Source organism: Lycorma delicatula, chromosome 9, assembly GCF_047948215.1.
Source record: "Lycorma delicatula isolate Av1 chromosome 9, ASM4794821v1, whole genome shotgun sequence".
In the NCBI taxonomy this organism is placed as follows: Eukaryota; Metazoa; Arthropoda; class Insecta; order Hemiptera; family Fulgoridae; genus Lycorma; species Lycorma delicatula.
The window spans coordinates 8,210,003-8,234,358 of record NC_134463.1 but is presented as its reverse complement, the minus strand read 5'-3'; the positions used below and the strand labels follow the sequence as shown (position 1 = coordinate 8,234,358).

The following is a 24,356-nucleotide window of genomic DNA, read 5'->3' as shown; positions in this document are numbered from 1 at the left end:
TCAATCCCTGAAGAATTTTCCAACACCTCCTGGGATACCTGTACACATAAGTTACTAAATATATAGTTATTATCACAAATAACCTTCAACAAATTTAACATAGACTAATTTTTATGTTTTAATATGGTACTATACGTAATATTAAACATTATAACATTTCTGAATATCATGATAGAACAATCTTCAAAATTATTCACAAAATAAGACATCTTGCTTCTTCAAATTTTTAATTAATAATAAATAAATTAATGAAACATACAATTAGATAAATTCATAATAATTTTTTTTTGTTAGATCTCATTTTTCAAACAGTTCACATCTTGATTGATAGTCAGTTTAATAAGTTTTTCACATTTTTCAAGTTTGTACATAAGCTGGATTGGTTTTGTAGATTATACATATAATTCTGCTTGTTCTTCAAACAAGCCGTAAATACTTCTAACATTAAAATTGAATGTGAGTAATTCCAAGGATACCTATATTTAACAGTAAAAATAATATAATATAGAATACAAAAAGTATAAAAGCAATTTAGAAATGAAGTCAATTTTGGATTATTCATCTAACTCCTTGATAAGACACTTGAATGAAACAAATTTTCTTTTTTCATTTTTATTATAAAATGAAATCAATGTCGTAATGTCTGAAAAGCTGAAATACTATGGCTCTTATCATGATAGTTTGTGGAATGGTAGCTGGAATTGAACTTAAGTTACAATTGCCACTGGTTCTGAACTGTTGTTATGAGATGATATTATTAAATTTATAATGAGAATATGAGAGAAAATCATATCTTTCCATCTTGTTATTAGATTTGAGTTTTAAAACATTTGATTTAGAGCGTGAATTTTTGATATGAATTCTTATAGTTGAGAAAGAAAAGAAATGATTGCTATTAACAAAAAAAAAAAAAACAATGATAACTAAGATAGCCTAAAAAATCAAAAATAAAGTTTTATGAGTCATCAAAACTGTAAAGACATACATGGATTTTTTTGTGATTAATTTTTTAATAAAATTTAAAAAAAATGAATATATAAAGATTTTCTTATTCTAAAAAATAATACTAAGTTTTAGCGTTAACTATGCTGTGATAATATTTCCTCTAAGAATTAAGAGATAAAGGAAATGGATCTAAAAAAACCTGCTTGGTACTTTGTCAGTGATATTACAAAATATGTAGGTTACTTCATCAATCGTCATTTACATGTATTTTCTAACTAATACTCATTTCTTAGTTTAATGAAAAAACTTATACCAACTGTTATGTAAACAGTTGTTTAGACTAATGTCTGTATACAATACAGTTGTAGAAAGAGATAAAAAATATTACACAGATGAAATTTGTTTGCTAAGCAGTTATCTAGTAGCAATTGAGAAAATGAACTTCTAATCAAAAATGAAAAGCCATCAAAAATGAAAAAAAAATAAAATAAATAAAACATTGTTATTTATTGTATTAAATAATGAAACGATTACACTGTGAAATAAACCAATGCCATCATTATTCAATTTACATTTCATAAAATGTTAACAGACAATGTAACTTACAAAACGACCCAAATATGATGCCACAGTCCATTTATAATTAAATAATCTTTTCCGTAACCCCTAAAAATCAAAAGCAATTACTTACATTATACTAATAATACTAAAATCAAATGTCTGTAATCTAATTGTGTACGATTTAAGAATTAATTTTATAAATAATTTGTATAGGTTTTTAAAACAAAAAAAGATAGTCAAAAGGCAAATTTCTTTAATATATTATTTTTTTATCTTAACAATATTTAATTACTAAACATTTTTAATTTTTAAACTCTATACAACCAAGTCAAAGGTAATAATTAGTTATTGAGGAATAGATTTTACTGAACCTATCAAATATTATTCATCTGTTCATCTCAAATACTATTACTGGTTGCATTTTAAGTATAAAGAGTTAGTATTAATAAAAAAATTTCAATATTAAAAATTGTTAACATAATTTTAACAAATCATTATTAATGATTTTCTATTAATACATTGATTTTTATAAAAAATTCTGATAAATCATAATAACAACCTTTTAACAATTTTCTGCAGCTGGTAATATAGTGGCATTCTAAGTCAATCAAGAAAAAAGAAACTAAAATAACACATGTATAAATATTTCTGTACATAATCTTTATTTTGGTTAGTATAAATATTTCTGTATATAATTTTTATTTTGGTTTATACTTCATCAAAATTTCCTCTAGCTACCAAAACTTAAAAGTGAAAAGAATATGTAGAAAAATTCACTGTTTTAAAGAAAATTTTCCATAACCTTTTCTATATAATAATAAAGTTCTTAACTATATGTGATTATCCTATAAACCTATAATATAATAATACATTCTTCTTTATTTCACACTTATTTAAATTAAATTTGTAGATAAATTTTAAATTTAGTGGATAGATTTTTTTAAATGAATCATCCACGAGTTAATTGTGTTTTAGTGTTTATAACATATTATTATTATACATAATTTATAAATCATACTTATGCAAATTAAACACATGTACTTAGCTTCCAATAGTTCACTGTTACAATCTTGTATATCTGTGGTAGTTATTGGTGTATATTGCCCATAGATATTGGAAAGCTATGCTTACAAAGGAAACAATGATGGAGCAAAAGGAAAAATCTGAGGTCAGGCAAACAATCCAAGGTGAGAAATAAGCATAACATTAAATACAGTGTTGGTAAAATGACTATTGAAAACAATAAATAAAAATAAAAAGTCACAGTTAAGGCAAGATAAACATTAAGATAAACCAGCAAGTAGAGGCTTTCTATTATTCATAAAGTAAATGGTAAAGAGAGAAAAAGTCAGAAATGTAACAAACATATATTAGGACAAGCAAAGTTTATAAGACACCAGGAAAATTTTTCCTTTCTTTTCTTCTTCTTATCAATTCTTCCCCTTTTCAATTTTCTTTTTAAAAATTATTGTAAATCAGTCCAAACAAAACCAATCTATCATAAATTAATCTGTTGTTTGATTATAAAAAACAAAATGTTTTTGTTAGTGTTCTCCCATACACTGACTGTTAACCATGAAATTTAATTTCATTATTTTTTTAAAATTGTAACATTATTTTTACTATTACCATTTAGTATTTTGGTAAAAATCTGCTATAACTTGAAAATTTAATCAATAAATGTCAGATTCATTTGAAGAAAATCAATTTCTATTTTTAAAAGATTGAGCAAGTCACTAATTGATTTCATTTCGATGATGATTTGTTGAGTCATTCCTTAAGGTTAATTAATTTGGTACTAGAAGAAAATGTAAAGCATAAAAATTGTAAAAGAAATTAAAAACAGAGGATGGACAAATATATTAAAATAAAGAAAAGATTAGCACAAAGCAGAAAGGAATGGGGAATGTGCAACAAAAAAATTCAATTATCAATAAAAAAAAAGAATGAATCTCAAGAATAAAACACAAATAGTTAATAAAATAATGATAAATAATTTGATAAAACAAAAATACGGTAGTTTAAACAGACCTGTTCAAATCTCCAGCCATCAGACATAGTTGAAACCATCTGCGTTAATTCATCTTCATGACATTGCAATACTCGGTAGACATGTTTTTTAGAATCCTTTAAAGGTCGTGAGTCTCTCAGAAAGATTCTTTCCTTAACTAATCTTATTAGTTCTTCTATATTATAAAATTCTGCTTCTTCTAAAACACCTTTTGGATTAAATAAAAGTAAAATTTCAATATAATTTTCAATTATTAATAACTACATCTATATGTTTATCAAAAAAATTGATTAATACAAATATATTTATTTCAACAAAATTCTATAAAGTTAAAAGTTCATATAGTTTCATAAGAGCAATATTATAGTATAACCCAAAAAATAAAATATGTATATAATATACATATAGTTTTTTAATAAAAAACATTACAAGAGAGCAATATTTTATAATGTTTCTCTTGTAAATTATAATCACAAATTTTCTTATATCACATTTATGTAGAGGACATTTCAACACGAAATTTCATGTTTAGTACTGGTTAAGATAGTTACAGAATATATACTCAAAAATCTGCTGTTTCTACAATACTTGGAACAATTCAGAGAATAGCATCCTGAAATTGATTAGTACTTTAGCGGACAAGAATAAAATGTCAATTAAAAATTATGATTTTTATCTATATGTTATGTTACGACTGAGAACTGAATTTAATGAGAAATTCCCTGATCAGAAATGTAGTACTTTTTACTACTAGGAAGTATTGTGATTGTGAAAAATTTCAGTTTTTAGATTTTAATGGAAATATCCATTCTGACCATCCCTGAATCCATTTTGACTGGTTTCAGCGTGACATCTGTATTTTGTATAATTAAAAAACTATTAGCCATAGGATGTTGAAATTTTGGATTTAGAACTGTTGTAATACCTAATTGTGCACCTCCCCTTTTGATTGCAATCGACTGAACCAGAAGTGTCCAAAAAAGCCCAATTTCAAAAAAAAATTGGATTTTGGACTTTTTTCTAACTGCAGTAATAAGCCCTCATCGAGAGCTTCTCAACAACATATCACGGTATTATTTTCATTGGTTTAGAGTTATAGCCAAATAATATTTTAATTAATGAAATATTTAGAACTTATAAGGGGAACACTCACATCGGTTCGAATCAGACTTCATCTCCTTTTTTTAACTTTTTTTATAATTTAAATGTATTGATTAATTAATTAACCTCAAATAGTAAAAAAAAATTATGAGAAATAATAATTCAATAACATTAAAAAAAAAACTGATGTGGATACTATATGACTTCCTTGTACGCCTATGAAATTACGTGGACACATTTTTTTAAAATGAAAAGTACATAAAATTTTATTTCATTAATAACTTCTGATATTTTTTTATACGTACAAGGAAGCCATGTGATGTCCAAATCAGATTTTTATGACAGAATTAATTCAATCAAATAACCAGAAAAGAAAATAATAAAAATGAGGAGCCACGTTCTATTTAGAAGAAAATCTCTTTTCCAAATGAAATTATAAAATAAATTAAATGGTGTTTTTTCAGAGATGCTATTGATTTAGGATACCAGTAGTCCCGATTTCATATTTAATCGGGATTACTAGCATCCTAAATCAAATTAGTTGGAATTAAAACCTATCTGAATAAATGTTATAATGCTTCTGAACCATACATGCTATTAGCATTAAAAAACTAATAAATACTTTCTCAACTCATCAACATATTGAAGCCAGTAAAAAAAAACTTAGTTGGAAGGCTTTGTTACATTTATCTTTTATTAGAGATGTTCCCATCAAATTTTATTTTGTTTTGCTATCTCAAGGAGTCATTAAACTGAGTCTTCCTTCAAAACAAAAATTCCTTTTTTTGACTGGAAAAATTAGCTAAATGCTTACAGAACTTTACTATATATGTTTGGACAATTGTATAATAAAAAAGGATTATTGTCCTGGTAAGTAAATAAACTGTTTAAGTACATATGTACACTAGTTTAATTCTGCAATTTAAAAATTAAGTAACAAATTCCAAAGCTCTAATGTTTGTTAAGTCATACTATCTCATATTCTCTGTACACATAATCTCTCTCTTTAACCCTGGAAGTAGTAACTGGTCCTTTACCAACAAATATGATGCAATTCAAAATACAAATATCAGAGTACAACACTAATTTTATAATATCATAAGTTCTAAAATATATCAGTAGATGTACCATGTTCTTTGTTTTGTTAGTCTACATTTGGCTACACTGTTATCAATATATATGTATTGTATTGCATGTGGGTAATGGTTGTTGATATAAAAACTAACCTCTCCATTCATGTACATACATGTCTTAATTTTTAATCACATTTCATCATTTTTATTTTTTGTTTATGAAAGTGCAAAATGAATTTTGAACAGATGTTGATACTGCATTTATACTACATGAATTTTAATGATATGAAAATTATAATTAAGATTATCTGGACTTTAACAAAGGTAAAGATGATAATATAATCCCACAAAAGGTAATGCTGCTATAAAAAAAGAAAAACAGATTTTAGGATGGAGGTATGGGCCAACCCATTACAAAGCTCCTCCTATAAAACTTTTTAGTTCATGTTCTCTTAAAATACTCCAAAAATTTACAGATGCAACATCAAAGCATGTTTTACAAAATATGTCTAATTTTCTAGTATTCTTTTTTTTTGCTATTTCAATTTTAAAACGCTTGACATGTTATTTACTAATTATTAAGGGGTAAAAAATCAAGAAATTTTATACAAGAATATATGTAATACTACTAACTTATATTTACAAAATAACTGAGGTGAACTAAAAAAAAAAAAAAACAATCGAAAAATTCAATAAATAGATCCACTAGAACAGAACTTTTCTGCTGTCATCTCCATAGAAAAGTGATGAGATGCCAGTTGTAAACTGATAATCCAAATAATAAATCCTATTTGTTGTATTACTATGAATGCAATTAGTTGATATACAGCAATCCCTGTATCACAATATTCTGATTATTTTATTTTAATTAATTCCGGGAAATTTATATATAATTCTTTCTAAAATCAATAATTTGTCTTACCTTCTTCTTCTAAATCCTTATTAATAACCAGTTTCCCATGTCTCAAATAATTTAATACTGGGCTGAAATATGTTGGATCTCGATCTATCAAGTAGGCACCTTTTTCATCCTGAAATCAAAAGTTTTTTCATAAAAAGTTACAAATATTGGAAAACATGAAGATAGTAGCAACTGTATAAAAACAGGATGATGTAAATATGTTCATTTAAGAAGTTAAAACTTTTTCAAGCCATTAGCCACAACGGTGTGTCTTGCTTCTTATACTTATGTATTCTTAATGCCTAAGTGAACTGCATTGTAACTACGTATTAATGTTCTGCCTCTTTTACATACGTGCTTTACAAAATTTAAATAGATATCTTTCTTAATGGATATATAATATCTTCTTCAAATGTATCTATTAATGTTTTAGGTTTGGTTTATTGCATAATGTGAAATTTTTTTATTCCTTTTGCAATGCTTGTTGAGAAGAGTATAAATATATTTAAAGAACACGAATAAATTTTTATTACCAAAACTTCTCTTAACAAAGTAGATAAATATTTTTTTTTTTAAATATAAATAGCTATAATTAATTTTTCTTTACCATAATTAATAATTTTACCTCTATTCATATAGCACTGTGCATAACCTTCACAATTTTCAGCAAAAGCTGGTTAAGGACAACTATGTTATAAATGTAAGTGGAAAATCACAAGCACCAAAATTACAAAAAAACATGGCTTTTGTTTATTAAAATTTACAGTTTTAGTTTTATATAATTTAATAAAAGACGTTTCTCATTTTTCCATACCATAAGAGCATCTAAGAATTTGATAATGAACAAATACTCAAAAAATTGAATATGGAATGCGAGGTTGCTTTATGTTCCTGGGGCATAGGAGATGCTGGATGATGAACTTGCTTTACTTGACATGGGCCTTATGGCTCTGCAGGAAATACAATGCCCAGGAGAGAGTATGATACAGGGAAGGAGATTCACGATTCTGCATAATGGGATAAGGGGTAATAGCCACCAATTTTGCACAGGTTTTGCCATAGGAAATCATTTCAAGTCAAATATCATGAAGTTTGAGGCTGCGAGTGAAACTTAAAGGCCATTTCAGGAATATCTTTGTATGCCACCATGCTCTGAGTAAGGATGAGGATGGGGAGGTTTTAAAGATGATTTCTTTAATTTGTTGTAGTATGTCTATGATAAAACACCAGAGTATGATATTAAGTTATTACTGGGTGATACAAATTTAAAGATAGGTCGATAAAAGGTATGGAAGCTGCATATTGGTAATCATAGCTTGCATGATGTTACCAATGACAACAGGGTAAGGCTGGAAATGGCTGTAGAATTATGGGAATTTTTTCTCTCATAAAGCTATCCCCCATAAGCAAACATGGGCATCCCCAGATCAAAAGACAAGGAACCAGATAGATCATGTGCTGGTAGGCAAGAAAAGCAGGAGCTGCATGATGGATGTGAGATCACTGAGGAGTGTGGAGATTGGGTCCGATCACTGATTTCTATTGATCAAGCTGAAACAGAGAATATCAAAGTGCAATAATAATGTTACCAGTACTAGTCGTGGTGCAATAAGTAGTAAAAAGCCTTCTAACCATTGTATAACAAACACAGATTTATTAAAGAATGGTAGGAAAAGGCTGGAGTATTAAGTAGAGATACGGAATCGTTTCAGGGGACTCAAATCATAAGGGACTGTCAACAACTATTTCCAGAATAAAAGTGTGTAAAATATACGGGTGGAAGTCAAAAGTATGCTGGGTTCCGCCTAGAAGATAATTAAAAAAGAGAGATTGGCAAAAGGAAGGATGCTGGAAGACAGAGCTGATGAACATGTGGTACATTAGCAAGGAGATTAGGAGAGTTATTAAGACAGAAAAGAGAGTTCTCGAAGGGAATGACTGCAAGGACTGAACAGGGCAAACATAAAGGACTTTTTTCAGACAATCAATTTTTTAGGAAATTGACTCCTACTGTAAGTTTAGTCAAGAATGCAAGAAAAGACCAGTTGTTGTGAATGATGCAGAGAGAATTTAAATTTGGAAAGAATATTTTGATAAGTTACTGAATGTTCACATAGAAGAGGGAACTTCTAGACAGGAGTCAGTTTTGGTAGTAGAAAATTTGGTGGAGAAGCTGTTGTTAGGTGAAGCAACAGAAATAATTAAAACATTTAAGCTGGACAAAGCCTTAGGAAATAACGCAGCTAAAGCGGAACTGATGAAACATGGGGTGAATGTGCTGTGAAGCCGGTAAGTGCAATAATACTGAATGTATGGAGGGAGGAGAAAATGCCAAGATTGGGAGATGGCAACTGTATGCCCAATCCATAAGAAAGGGGATGAAACTGAATTTAATAACTGTAGAGATTTTTGTTAGTATATACAAAGTAATATTCTTTTAAAAAGAATAAGCCTATATACTGAGGAGAGGATTGGAGACTACCAAGCTGGTTTTAGGAGTGGAATGCAGAGTTTCACAACACGGCAAATATTGAGCAAGTGTTTGGAGTACAGCATTGATATGGACTGCATGTTTGTGAATTTTATTAGAGCTAATGAATTTGGATAAACCAGAAATTTTGACGGTTATGGTAAGAGCCTATACACCTGGGTTGGTTTGTCCGGTGAGAGTAGGCATGGAGAATTCAGAGAGTAAAGTCAAGATACAAAATGGGGTCATTCCATGTCAAGTAGACCAGAGGACCCCAGTCAACCATTTCTAAATTTCATCAAATTCTGCGTGGACATTCGCTGCAGTCTTAAAAGCCATTTTCCAAATTGTAGATCTATATCTGCTATTGCTGATTTTCTATGAGCTCTTGAAAAAAATGGGTACTTACTGGTAGTTGTGCATACATGCAAAAAATTCTAACTTTGATTTATAATTTTGAAGGCAATAATAAAGCTATAGGTTTGCATTTTAATACTTTTGGTTAACATTTTATGCTTAATTTAAATATGTTATTCACAAGTTTGTTTTAGCAACTGGTTTTGAGGTATATCAGCTGAAATTCAGCTAAAAAGTTGTCGTGACATTTTGTAAATCACAGTTTAATTTTATATAATTCCTTATCTACCACTTTAATTGGAACGAGACTTTGTAAGCTGAAAAAGGGCATAATTGTGTATAACATCCTAAGTTTCAAAGCAACTGGAGGCTTATGTCACGAGATATTCATCACCAAATTTGTTAAAAAATTTTTTAGGTCGATTTTTTATCTACTTTGAAAGCTTATAACTCAGATAAACCTTGTTAGATTTTGTTAGTTTCGTAATATTAGAAAAAGCAACTTTTAAACTACAAAATCCATGCAGTTTGTTTTTTGACCCACAGTTTATAAGTGGCAGACAAAACAATTAAAGATAATTCACCTTTCATACAGGGAGCAAGTTTTCCGTAATATTTAATGGATTAAATGAAAATTCACTAGTACAAAGTAATTTTTTATTAAGTAAAATCATCAGTTTTGCTGCCTGTTAATACAAAGTTGTTAACTGTATTAGCTGTACCTTGCCTCCTATTGAATACAGAGGAGGCAGTTTCGACTAATTGTATCTGTTATGGCAAGCACAATTTTTTAAAATATTTATTACACATGTACAAAATATAAAATCATAAACAAAATGAAATGTAGTTGTAGTAGTATAAAATAGTGCAATAAAGTATTACAATATTACAGAACACAGTATTATAATATTATAGATCAAAATAAAAATATCTAAAGTAGTCAGAAATGTTTCAGCACAATACTTCTAATTCCACTTCAGCTTAAATTATTTCTCAATCATAGACCGGATGTATTCTGGATACAATATTGTCATCCTAATGATGTCGTTGATGGTGCTTCAAGAGTAGCAAAAATGTGCTGTTCTCGAAACCAGCAGGTTTCCTTTCTAGGGGCCAATGATAAGAATGAGCTGCTGCACCATGAGGGTGCATAAAAATAATGAAGGTATTTTGTTGTTCTTCAAAAGATATATCACATATATTTCCAATCCACCAAGTATTGTCATACATGCAAGCCACATATTGGCTTGGTTGCAAGCTGGTAAGTGATATACCTTGAGTAGGTTTATTAGCTTCAAATACTGAAGTATCATTTGAGACTCTGCTGACTTGGATTTTTACTTTGCTAACTGGCTTAAACTGGTGGTTCTCTCTTGTTCTAGCAATTGTGTGACCACTACTAAACAGGATTTCCTGTTCAGGTCAGATTTTATCAACTTCTCTTGGAGTAGAAAAGAACCTGATTCCTGATATATTTTATTTACAAAATTCAAACAAGTTCCTTGGTGTCAATTATGGTTTTCTATAGGTTGGTGAAGACTGGCACGCGCTGCTAATCGTTTTGTAGTACCTCCAATTCCATCACAAGGTGATTTTCTGTAGCTAGTACCAAAGACGTTCCATTCAGCTGTTATCCCAAAGTTTTCTTCATGGTGGCACAAATTGATAAAATTCTTGTATTGAGCAGCTGAACCATCACTGAAGTAGTGCATGGGTCAATCCATTTGAAGTGTCCCAAAAAAACATAAGCTGGTAGTTTGACCAATTCAAAAAAAAAAAAAAACTGAATCTTACCCACTTGTTTGCTATACGTCTCAGGATCCTAAGAATTTTTTAAAATTTTTTATTTAGGCAGTTTATCCTTGGCGACCATTTTTGTTACAGTGCGCACACCTATTTTTGTGATTGTAAGGGTTTACAGAAAAAATCATAACTAAAAAACTATTGGTCCTGGAAGTATGAAACAAAAAGCAATTTATTCATATTTTCTGAAGGTAAAAGACTGGCACATCTCTCTTCTTTCTATCAGAAAATTACCAATAAAGCTGAACATGAAAAACAGTGAAATTTCACTTTTGGTAATTTTTTTTAAGAGGAAGGGATACACAGTTTGAATAATTTTTTTATGTGTAGGTACATTTTATTAGTTTTTACCATAAATAATATTAATGGTGGTATACTTACCCCTAAACGTTTATGAATTTTTGAAAAATAATTTTTTTTTTAAATTTAAATTTTGGCTTCAAATAACTTTGATGGGGCTGGTGATAAAAATCTCAAATTTGCACTACTTACAGTGTTTTTGCAGATGTTTATGCCAAATAAAAAGTTTCTTGTGTATTTTACTAATAAAAAAATTATAACCTCTCAAAAATAATGAAAAACCTGTTAAAAGCGATACCATTTTGACTACTAAATAATTGCTTCAAGGGGGTTTCTTGTCTTCTTTGCACTTTAAATATTTTACCACTATGTTGTTGAGGTTGATGTTTTCAATATTTTTAAAATAGTTTTTTTTTTAAATTAATTTAATGATAACTTTGATTCAAAACAATTTTGATTCAAAAATGCTTGTAAAACTTACCCAAACTGAGATTTCAATGAGTAGCATACATTTTTTTCAAGAATTCATTTTTATTTTTATAAACACTATCAAAGAAAAAAAAATTGTAGCAAAATTTTAATTATTCTTCAATGAAATAACCTGTTTTTGTAGCGATGAAAGTATATTATTTAGTGTGGTTAATCAATATACTTAATTTTTTCAATTTTGATGGAGGTAATACACCCAAAATGCTACAAACAGCATCCAATTGTTCAATACTGTGATGTGGGGCAATCCATTGCTCTTGGTCTTTACCATCTTATAGTTCTTTATTATGTTGGAAAAAAATACTTTTGAAACAGTTAACATAAAGAGACTTTCCAGGAACTAAATTTAAATTTGGAAAAATGTGTTCTTTAAGAGCTTGCTCTAATGTTATTTGTTTTTAAGTTTTTCTTAACTGTTTTTTATGAGTTTTTAAAAGAGTCACAACAGAACTGTCAATAAAGGCGACTGAATTTTGACAAAAACGTTTTTTTCATGATACTACAAACTAGTAACATCTGAATTAACACGTAAAAAAATAAGTTGTTGGTTTTCATCACTAAATTCACAATTTTAATGAGTTCTTTTGGCACTGTACCATACACTGTTTTATGACATTCTTCATTCACTATATTCCTATGGAACATTGTTCCTCCAATTAATTTTAATTTGTTTTATGTGAAATTAATTGAAAGTAATGTAAAAATTTAACTGATTTTAAAATTTGCAAATATATTATTGTTAAGTAAAACTTATTTATTTAATAATCACTTCCAAACAAAGGATGAAATTTTAGACACTCTGTAAAGATGTGAGCAGGACACTGACTAATGTCAGACTGGCCAGTCTGTAACTGCAAAGCTAAATGATGCAATAAGCAAAAATGAGCATGTTGCAACATGAATTTTCCTGATGACTGAAAATGACTTCAAGCATCTGTTATAACATGAACACTGCAGTTGAATGGTTCAAAGAAGTCTTATTTCAACTATAGTAATAAGTATAAAATTATTAATGTGCCAAGAAAACAAGAAACTCCCTTGGAGCACTTATTTACTGAATCAAAATGTTATCGCTTTTAACAGGTTTTTCATGTTTTTTTGAGAGGTTATAACTTTTTTATTAGTACAATAAACAAGAAATATTTTATTGCCATACATTTACAAGAACATTGTAAGTTGTGCATTTGAGATTTTTATCACTAGCCTCATCAGTTATTTGAATTTTAAACAAAAAATTTCGTTTCCAAAAATTCATAAAAATTTATTGGTAAGTACAACTTCATAAATATTATTTTCAGTAAATCTACTAACATATACCTACATATAAAAAAATAATTCAAACTATGTATGCCATCCCTGCCTCTTAAAAAAAATTTTAATTTCACTGTTTTTCATGTTCAACTTAATTGGTAATTTTCTAATAAAAAGAAGAGAGGTGGCCCAGTCTTTTACCTTGACAAAATATGAATAAATTCTTTTTTGTTTCATCCTTCCAGGACCAATAGTTTTTTAGTAATGAATTTTTCCGTAAACCCTTACAATCACAAAAATAGGTGTGCGCAACGTAACAGAAATGGCCGCCACAGGTAAACTGCTTAAATAAAAAAATTTAAAAAAATTCTTAAGATCCTGAGATATTAAGGAAACAAGTGGATAAGTTTCAGTTTTTTTTAATTGGTCAAGCAACCACTCTTAGGTCACTTTAAATGGATTGACCAGTATATGCTTTATTTCAGTCACTGTCTTCTAGTATTTGATTTTGATCAGTCAAACATATATTAACATCAATGATATCAAGGCGCAGACAATCGCTGATCATGAAAATAACAAGATTCTGAAGCTCGTTTTTATTGCAATAAACCATGAATGAATGCAGTGTAGCTTGACTGTTTTCCCAATGGAATCCCTATACAGCATCTTGCACAACAAATGAATATTTCTCAGTAAAATCCATCAGGTATGATTATCATTTAAATTTTCCTTCAGCTGTTTTAAATATGAACTTTGATGTTTTGAAACAAAATGGTGACTAGTCAGGCAAAAAACCTTTAAGGAAAGCTCTTCAATAAAATTTTCCACAGTTGCCTAGTTAGATTTTAAGCTGCAACAGTTTTCTCAATCAATACCTTGTAGTCATCCTTGATGGATATTGCACCTGTCATGAGCTTAACATTTTGATGAATGGTACAAATACAAACTGAATGTGTACCAGCAGCACCAGTGCAATGCACCACTTTGGCCTAAGTTCACAGGATTTTGAGAAGCCAATTTCACAGCCAAAATGTGTGCAGTAAGCTATGAACACCTCTTTAAAATTACACAGAAGTAAAGGTTTCTGTATGTGGACTTTTTCACCACTGATCCTAACTGAAACAAAATCTTTCTTTCCTAGACAGATTCGGGAAAATTCATCATCTTCAAAAAATTTGAGGACCTGTTGTGTAATATCATCCTTCAATTGTTTTCCTACTCTTATTCTGGTGTCGCCAAAATACCAACTTCAGATTTCAGCTTCCTGGCCTGTTTCACCATTCACATTGAAACCTGGAATTCATTAGCTGTTTTCTCAATACTCCAGCTAGTGGGTACCAATGTGAAAATCTGAACTTGTGGGTGAGCTGAGAACAAAATTTCGGCTTTGAGCTCTTCAGTCCGGATATCCAGATCTTTACATCCTTGACTCTGCTTACTGTTAAGGTTTGCATTACATCAAAAGTAGTAGCAATAGCATCTTGTGCTCTTTTTACCTTTTGCTTCAGGTAGCCTTTTGAATCCTGTCTGCTGGCATATTTAAGCTTCAAAGGAGAGATTCCAAGTGGTAACAGTGAGGCATCTATTCTTCCAGAACCCTCTAGCGTTTCCACATCACTAGATTCTGATTCTGGTTGATCCTTTGACTGAATCTCTCTTTGAGCAAATCCTTTTCGACATCGTGGGCAGAACTTTTGACCTGGCTTGAAGTCATAATTTGTTAAAAGTTTTAATCGATTAGCAGAACCAATATCAATAGGTCACAATCCTTTTCTGGCTTTGTGCAACTCTTTTCCAAATGGATTACAGCAGTCCTTCTATAGGAATTTAAACTTCGTCAGCAAAACAGCTTTATGATAAGAACAAATGTCAGCAATTTTATTAAAACTAATTCCAGATTGCCACTGTAAAAGTTCTTTGTCCATTGCTAGAGTTCCTTCACAAACAACAAAAAAGTCTGTGGCATTCAGAGCCATCAGGCTTGCCAAAATGGCAGGAGTGGAGAACTTCATTCATTTGAAAACAATTCAAAACACAGTTGGAGACAAATACAATAAATGTCATAACTGACTATAGAAGTTATTCACTAACAACTATGCTAATTCACAAAAGGTTGAAGCTTATATTGCTTCAAAATAGCCTTTCTTCAAAATAAAGAACATTCTAGAAGAAACGGAGTTTTCCAGACACTTCTAGAATGTAGTTTTCCAGAACATTTTAGAAAATGGATTTTTTCAGATCAGCCTAGAAAGTTCCACAATAGTACAAAATTCTTTGGAGCACTGGAAAAAAGTTTTTTCAAGATACTGTAAATTTTAGAACATCCTTTAAAAAAATCTAATAATATTCTGAAACATTGAATGATTTTCCACTTCATCTGTTTTAATTAATTATAAATGTCCACAGATTAAAAATCTATCACATGCAAAAGATTAACTACCTTTGAAAAAGCTTTCTTACCTACTATAATATATAGGTCAAAAAACAAAATGCATGGATTATGTTGTTTAAAAGCAGCCCTTTCCACCAACTATAAAACTAACAAAATCTGAGAAGGTATACCTGAGATATAAGCCCTCAAAGATGGGCCAAAAATGATGACTAAATCTGGTGATGGATTTCTCCTGAATACGATTCTAATTACTCTGAAACTGCAGGATCCTACATGTAATTATTCTCTTTTTCAAATTACAAATTCTCATTCCAATTAAAGAATTTGATAAGGAAATATATAAGCTCAAACTCTGACTTCCAAACAAATGTAATAAATTTTTGGCTGAATTTTGGTTGCTAAACGTCAAAACCAGGTTCCAAAAGAACTTGTGACTCACATATTCGGAAATAGCTTAAAAAGTTAAGAACCAAAATTTAAATCTGTATCTTTATTATTGCCAGTTAGTCAAAGATAACAATTTCTACATGTGACTATAAACTATAAGTAACCCTTTTTCAAGAGACCACAAAAAATCAGCCATAACAGATAAAGAGCTGCAATTTGGTAAGACTGAGAAAACTGGGGTACTGGGGTGAGTGAGGGGGTTGAGTAGGGTGATTGTATCACCCACCTTTAATCATGATACTTGACCAGATGGCTAGGAAAATACTAATCACGAACATGTGCATCAAAATAAGAGCTAAAAAATTCAATGTTTTAGCATATGCAGACAACATAATCTTGTATTGAGCTGCAAGCAATGAAATCAGAAAAATTATTAAAGTACTTATACTGGGAACAAAGGCAGTGGGTCTTGCTGTCATAAACAGAAATTTCTTTTAAATTTTAGTTTTATGGTTTTGCAATGGTCACCAAGTTGAACAATTCCTTTGTCTAACTCGATTAAGTTAGAATAATATGATTATTTTCTATTGTGGGTATAAAAAAAAATTTATTGATTATATTTGGGAGTTTGTAATTTATTTTGTGATGAGGGAAAATTTGTTGTCACACATGATCATAACAATAGATAATTTTTTTTCTGAACAGTATTTTCTACATTTGGTAAAAGTTTGATGTGTTCTGTTATCACTTTTTTTCTTTTTGGTTTCCCCACCTTGGGTTAGACCTAAATAACCCACCAGGTTGGTCTAGTGGTTAACGCATCTTCCCAAATCAGCTGATTTGGAAGTCGAGAGTTACAGCGTTCAAGTCCTAGTAAAGCGTTATTTTTACATGGATTTGAATACTAGATCGTGGATACCGGTGTTCTTTGGTGGTTCGGTTTCAATTAACCACACATCTCAGGAATGATTGAACTGAGATTGTACAAGACTAAACATCATTTTACACTCATACATATCATCCTCTGAAGAATTATCTAAACGGTAGTTACCGGAGGCTAAACAGGAAAAAAGAGAGACATACTTTGATATGAACGTAACCTAAAGTAAATTTGGGAGAAATTCCTCACTCCTGCACATCTTCCATAATCTTTATCTGGATAATCTTAACCAACTTTGTGGATACTGAGTGTGCCATGATCACTTGGTCTGCAAAAAAATTCCAATGATGTTCTTTGGGGTAAGCATGCTGAACACTCTCCGACATGCTTCCCTATGCTGTAGGAACTGATCACATACAAATACTGCATTTGTCTGGTACTCACAATACCTCCCTACAATAAACACACTTTGCAGAGGTCTCAGCGTCTGCAAGCACAGGTATGGCTTAAAACTCTGTGACTGGTAAGAATTGGATCAGCTCATTCCCCAGTTTCCCTTGTTAGCAAGCCCAGCCATCTTTAGTGGTCAGGATCAGTCTGTGGGCCCTGGGCCCATCTGCCTTTCATAGACTTATCTATACTTAGCTCTAAATATTATTTACGGTTTCCTCTAGCTCTGTTCTACATCTAACACCAGAAATATTAGCAATAATCAAAAACATGAATGTAATACAGAATCTTGTTGCTCTGAAAAATATATAATTCAAAGAATCTATATGTAGAATAAATAAGTCAACCAATAACAAACTTATCTTAATTTCATACTTATTGAATTAAAAATATTCACCAGAAACTACCATCAAAATACCTTCTAACGCAGATCACAATTTCAAAAATAAAAAACGAAATAATAATAATAAAGCAAAGCATATATAACAGAAAATCAGTGACAAATTCTGCTATTAAGGATTGCATCGTCTAAACAGCAGAACAATTAACAATACGTAATTGATATTCTTACATTGACACAATAATTAACATCAGAAAGTCCAACTTAAATATAACAGGTTTCTTCTAAAACAAACATGACGATTTGGTTTATTAAACACGAACTTCCATAACCTAACATCGCAAAAGAAACATGAATCATAAATAAAATTAGATTTGTTATTCCCACAACATTTCCTCTCATGAAATAAAGTAGGCTATAATTACTCATACCCTTTTAATTTTCGAAAGATAAAATGGTATCAAACTCACTCTATCTGAAATTAAATCAGAATCTTCACGACACAACCTGTACAAAAATGAATTAGGATCTCTTGAAAGAGTAGTCTTTGTTGTTAAAAAACAAGTTCCTCCAACATTTAATTTTACCCATTGATTACTGGAACCTTTCGAAACATTACCATCATATTCACAAGAGTTTTCAACACAATCACTCACAGCACTATCAGAACAATCAGCCATGTTCACTTCCAAACTCAAAACAGATCATAGCGCTCTCGAACATTTGACGGACATCTGATGAAAAATTAAGATGAGTAGAGGGAGAAATTTTATATTATATTATTGTAATGAAATATATTATTAAAAATTATTTTTAGAAGATTATACTATATTCATTTATTATTTTATAACGATAATATAACCATAATCAAATTAATATTGTAATCAATTAATACATGTGGTTTGGGTTCAAGACTACCTTCAAATGCCGCCATATTTCCTTATCATTCTGTAGGAAGCTACAGAGACGAACTGTGCTGCTGAAAATTTCTCTGTGTTGTTTTTAAAATAATCATAAAAAATTGCTTCAAATGTGAATATGCCGGTTAAAGTTGATATAGTTCCTCCACCCCCTGCGAATTCGAAACAACCTGGCGTAACAAGATCTCTTTTATACAACGGTTCTAGATTCCAAGGTCACCAAAAATCGAAGGGTAATAGCTATGAAGTGGAAGTAGTTTTGCAGGTTAGTAAACAATATTTACTGTCAAATTGTATGTTATGTGGTTATGTCGTTCATTAAAATGAATTATATTTTACTCACTTACCTGTAAGGATTTATCTTATCTTAATTAAATCTTTAATGTAGGTCGTTCATTTGGTTCTATGTGATTAATCATTGAGTAACCAGGAAATAACAAATGTTGTATAACAATGAAAATAGACTTTCTTGTTAAAAAATTCATTAGTGTGTTTGATATCCATTTTGTTTTTAGATTTTTTTGTGTAAAGAAGGAAAATAATTACTTTTATAGAATAGTGGTAAATTTCCATTGCAGTGTTGTTGCTGCATTATGAAATATTGTACATTTGAATAAAGACTATTGAAACATTCTTTTTTTATTCACATGAAATAGGCTGCTACTAGAGTTGTTTTTAGATTCATGGCTTATTTTTTTCACCATTATAAGCCTGGAGGTAGTATGTGTATGTAAAATTTGTCAATATGTACCTAATATATGTATAATACATTAGGCACATGGTTTATGTATCACTGTTATCATGCATTTATGTATCTTTAAATTAATCACCAATTTTGTTTATAAATTTAAGAATAAATAAACAAAACTGAATTCCTAATCTTTTTTAGTTAAAATTAATTAAACGTATTGTTTAGTTTTATTGGTTTTAGCCATTACTTCATAATAATAGCTAGCATTTTATTTTTAGATATATTTAACAGTGGCACATTTTCTTTATTTCAGCATGTTGATGAAGAAAATTCATACTTATGTGGTTACCTAAAAATTAAAGGACTGACAGAAGAATTTCCAACATTAACAACATTTTTTGATGGAGAAATAATTAGCAAGAAATATCCATTTTTAACTAGAAAATGGGATGCTGATGAAGATGTTGATAAGAAACATTGGGTATAATTATTATTAATATTAAAACTGAACAATTATTTGCAGTGAAATTTAAAGTTTTAGATATTAAATGCATGCACTGAATTTTTATTGTGTAATATTTTAAAATTCAAATTGTTTTACAATTTGTAAAATTTTTTTTATTTTCATAATGAGGTTTCAGTTATGAAATTGTTCATCTGTCTTATGATTATTTCTCTCTTTTGAGTAGATTATAAATTGCAACTCCACTATTTTTCATTATTCTAAATTCTTTGTTTATTAATTTAAAATTAGCTCGTTAAAATAATTCTGTTCTAAATCTAAAATTTTTATTCTAAAAAAACAACCAAATATATTTCAAAGTTTAAATTAGATTACTTCTTTGTTACATAAGTATGCCTTTAATGACACATTATATATATATATATTTGACAATGCATTTGAATAAAATGTTTTACCACAAAAGAAATTACCAATGAAATATTACCTATATATATATATAAAGTGTAGTTCTTATTCTTAAACTAGGAGTAAAATAAAATTTCTTCTTGTCATTGGTAATTGGTAATTTCTTTTGTGGTAAAACATTTTATTCAAATGCATTGTCTGTAATCAGCCTCCTTTAAGTAAGATGATGGTAAGCTGAACTTAAAGAAATCATTTGTTCTTGGGAAAAATATAACGAATTTGTTTACATATCAGATGTGAATAATATAAAAACAATAATGATGAATTTAAGTTGTTTCTTCTTATAAGGCAGGATATAACATACAATTTTTATAATATTAGTTACTGTGGAATCTAGAATGATAGAAACTAGTTAAATTTAAGATATCTTTTATTATATTTTAATTACTATAACATACAGATGTAAATTAGTCTTATTTGTTTCTTTTTTAGAGTAAATTCACCTCATTTTATAAATACGCAAAAACATTTAATTCAGATAGTTTCGATTATACTAGTTTGCAGCGGACTGATTTCGTTTTCATGAGGTGGAAAGAACACTTTCTTGTACCAGATCATACTATTAAAGATATTAATGGAGCATCATTTGCTGGATTTTATTATATTTGTTTCCAAAAGTCAGCTGCGACTATTGAGGGTTATTATTACCATAGAAGCTCAGAATGGTTAGTATTTACTTTTTGTGAAAATAGTTTAGGTTTTCCTGTATGTTTAGTTTTTTTTTGTGATACGTATATATTGATTTTTCTAAAGTCAATACTTATAAGACCCTTATTTCTCTATATTAATATCTTGTATTTTTATAAACAAAAATCAACTTGAACAACCCAAGTACAGAATTACAAAGTAAATGAAATGACACTTTTTTTATTTATTTCAAAAGCATTTTTGTAGGATCCTGTTTGTATTATATATTTTAAGAAAATTGTAATTTTGTTATTATATAACATAACGCTAAGCATATCAAGAGACGAAAATATTGAATTGTTTACAATTTATTGTAAACAAGTTATGTGTAGCATTAGTAGAGTCTAACAAAAAATTATGTATTCAAAACTTTTTTCTGTAAGATATGCTTTTTTAAATGCTTATAGAGATTTTACTGTATATGATATAGATGATGAAATATTTTGTTAATGCTTTAGTTACCGGTATTAAACATATTATTAATGTACAGGTAAATATTTTGTTCAGCAATTCCAAACCATAAACCCATGAACCATCATCTTGATTAATGGAAACAAAAAATTGAATAATTTTCTGTATAAAATTAATCTATATTAATATAAGGTTTTGAATAGTTTTCTTTTCAACATTAATCTACAATTTATTTCACGTGAACAATAAAAGTGTGGGGCATCCTTAATGATAATGCATAAATAATTATTAATTACATTTATATTTTTTCCTTGAACCTAGGTGATTTTTGTAACGGGAGCTGTTTAATGTTTTGTTTTCATTAGCATAGGCAAATTTTATAAAGAAAAAAATATTAATATTTTGTTAACACCATTATAATTATAAATGTTAATATTAATATTAACATAGCACACCAGCATGTTAGCAAAGAGCTCTCAGCCAACTTTGAGTATATATGTTTGAGATAAAATATATTTGAAACAACTATTTTTCTATTGAAAACAATTTAATAGTGAAAATGTTTTTTATTACATTATATTGTTTTCCATAATGAATATCTATGCAAATTTTGAGCTTGCTAGCTTATTGGCAAGTAGGTTAAAAATCAATAGTAAAGTTTGATCATCTTGTCATTAGCAGAATGACTGACATGAAGAATGAGAAATAAAAGTGTATAAAAAGGGGCCCTCCGGCTGGTAAAAATGAATAAATCTGATAAAGATCTAAAGTGATATCAGACAAGCTAGGTCAATAATTGTTCACAAAATATCTTTTTAGAATCCATAGAAAGATAAGTAATTAACACAAGCAATGACATATTAAAATAGAATTACTCTGAAAGAAAAAAACAAATTGTGTGTACAACTGTTAAAAAGTCCGGGTTTAATAATGAATTGGTGACCTTTGAATTTTAGTTTTTTTTTTGTCAGAAAGTAATACATCTGACATACTTTAAAGCATGTAATAAAAATGTATTGGTTATTTTTACCAATACGTTTTGGTAACGTTACTGTAATCGTTTTAAAATAACGCTGTATGTGCCAATACTGATTATGAATGGAGTATTAAGTCACAGAACTGTAATATTGTGACTTCATGTTTTAAACTGGTTATTAAATATTGTGGTAAAAATGAAAGAAGAAGCACTAAAATGAATAGAAAATTCACTTAAGGGCTTTTCCATTCACTTGCTATTCTTATTCTTAAACATGAAATTCAAACATTGGAAATGTAATTTTTTTTTATTAATAATATAAACAATATTAATTGGTGTGATTTTTGTTACAGGTATCAGTCTCTTACATTAAGTCATGTACCAGAACATAGTACACAAATCTATGAATTCAGGTGAAAAACTCAACCGTACAAAAAAAGTGTCTTGTGTAGGGATGTGCATTTTTTAAATCGCAGTCATGGTGATAGGACATCCATTTCTCTCTATTTCCTTTTTTTCTATTAATTCATCTCTCATGTACTGTCTCGGTTATTAATATACGTTATTATTATCATCTCGATTACTTAAATTAAAAAAAAATAATAAGTTATAAAATATAATACTTTTCATTTAATCTCTTTGGTTCGATGTATGCACAATGTTCCAAATAATTATAAATTTTAACAACTTGGAAAAAGAAAAACTGAAAACAAATTTCGTAAAGTAGAATGATATTTTGTATTATTGATAATGTAGCCTAATAATTTTTACTTTTAAGTTTTAAGTTTTTCTTTTTAATAATTTCTTATTAAAAAAAACTTCAAAATTATCAATTTTTTCTGTAGGTATTCTTTAAAACTGCTTAATTAGTGCGAGACACTATTACATTAACTATTCTTTCCTTTTTTTTTTACATATAAAAACAATCAAGAGTGATTCACAGTATTGTATATAATGCAATGTTATATTTTAAGTTGCTAACATTTCTAAATTGTTATTACCTATGAATTAACTACAGTTTTGTACAGTTAAATATTCATTGTTTAAAAGTGAACATTTATTTTTATTATTATTGGCTGTAAGAAAAATGTATTTTTTTAAGTTTGTATGATGATTATTTATGTTTGTTGTTATTTGTACTCATTAAATTTAAGTTAAAAAGTTGTTTTATGTTGTGTTGTCTTCTTTAATTTATAATTGACCATTTCAAATGGTCACCCCTTCATAAATTTTTAATGTAGTAGTACTTAACATAAATGAAGAAAATTATTGTAGTACAATATGAAGCATGTAACCAACAATAGAAGATTTACAATTTCTTAGAAATTTTAGGTTACTTTATTTTGTTGCCATAAAGAATCTTAAATTAAAAAAAAACTTGTATAAAGAAATTTTATACAAATATATTTAAAAGTATTATTGCTATTCAAAATATTTGTAAGTTTAGTAGTTATTTGATGATAACAATTACTTAAGATTATGCTACATTTTAATTAATTATATGGCATATTTTAATTATGTAAAATCATGAAAAATACACAGTTTGTCCAAGTGTTTGATATAAAAAATTCTATTTTCCTTTTTTTCCAAGAAGTTAAAATCTTTAAAAATAAGTTATGGAGTGTATTGTCATCTAAAAATAACTTTTTGATACAAAGGCTAAAATATTCTTTCACCACATTTCCTGTTTTGATAACCAGGCATAGTAGGTGTGTAATGGCATGTCCGCTTATAGTTATGTTTCATTATAATGAAGTTGTAAAGAAGGTAAGAAATCTAAAATTGTAGTATAAGGTAGAATTTTGTGTGACAGTTTTTATAATATCTTTATATTTAACTGATTACAAAAGTAGGGTTCAATTAGCAGTGGGGGGTTCCAAAGGATTATAAAGCAGATGTTAGTATAGCAAAAAAAAAAGGCAATCTTGTAACTTATTGTTGTGGGAGAGAAATAGGAATGGGTTTTGTTTGTTACTTTTTTTAAAAAATGTGCATGTTTAAGTTATTCCTCAGTAGCTCAAATGTAAATTTG

The 24,356-nt window shown here is 28.7% G+C and overlaps 2 protein-coding genes across 5 annotated transcripts in view; one reads left to right on the top strand and one right to left on the bottom strand.

Annotated features, from left to right (window-relative positions):
• Positions 1 to 18,399, bottom strand: part of inc (BTB/POZ domain-containing protein inc) — a 59,437-nt gene extending 41,038 nt beyond the window's left edge. For 3 of the 4 annotated variants that reach the window (XM_075374389.1, XM_075374390.1, XM_075374391.1), the window contains exons 1-4: positions 18,182 to 18,399; positions 6,614 to 6,722; positions 3,538 to 3,725; positions 1,552 to 1,611 (exon numbers count right to left, since the gene is read on the bottom strand). In XM_075374389.1, coding sequence (XP_075230504.1) covers positions 1,552 to 1,611; positions 3,538 to 3,725; positions 6,614 to 6,722; positions 18,182 to 18,391 — 567 coding nt within the window. In that variant the 5' untranslated portion in view covers positions 18,392 to 18,399. The remainder of the gene's footprint in view (positions 1 to 1,551; positions 1,612 to 3,537; positions 3,726 to 6,613; positions 6,723 to 18,181) is intronic. The other variant, XM_075374392.1, reaches the window with a different exon arrangement.
• A 224-nt stretch (positions 18,400 to 18,623) lies between these two features.
• LOC142329690 (glucose-induced degradation protein 4 homolog) lies at positions 18,624 to 23,488 on the top strand. Its single transcript, XM_075374393.1, has 4 exons — positions 18,624 to 18,896; positions 19,636 to 19,803; positions 20,683 to 20,915; positions 22,678 to 23,488. The coding sequence occupies exons 1-4, from the start codon at positions 18,750 to 18,752 to the stop codon at positions 22,739 to 22,741; spliced, it is 612 nt and encodes a 203-aa protein (XP_075230508.1). The 5' UTR covers positions 18,624 to 18,749; the 3' UTR covers positions 22,742 to 23,488.
• The last annotated feature ends 868 nt before the right edge of the window (positions 23,489 to 24,356 follow it).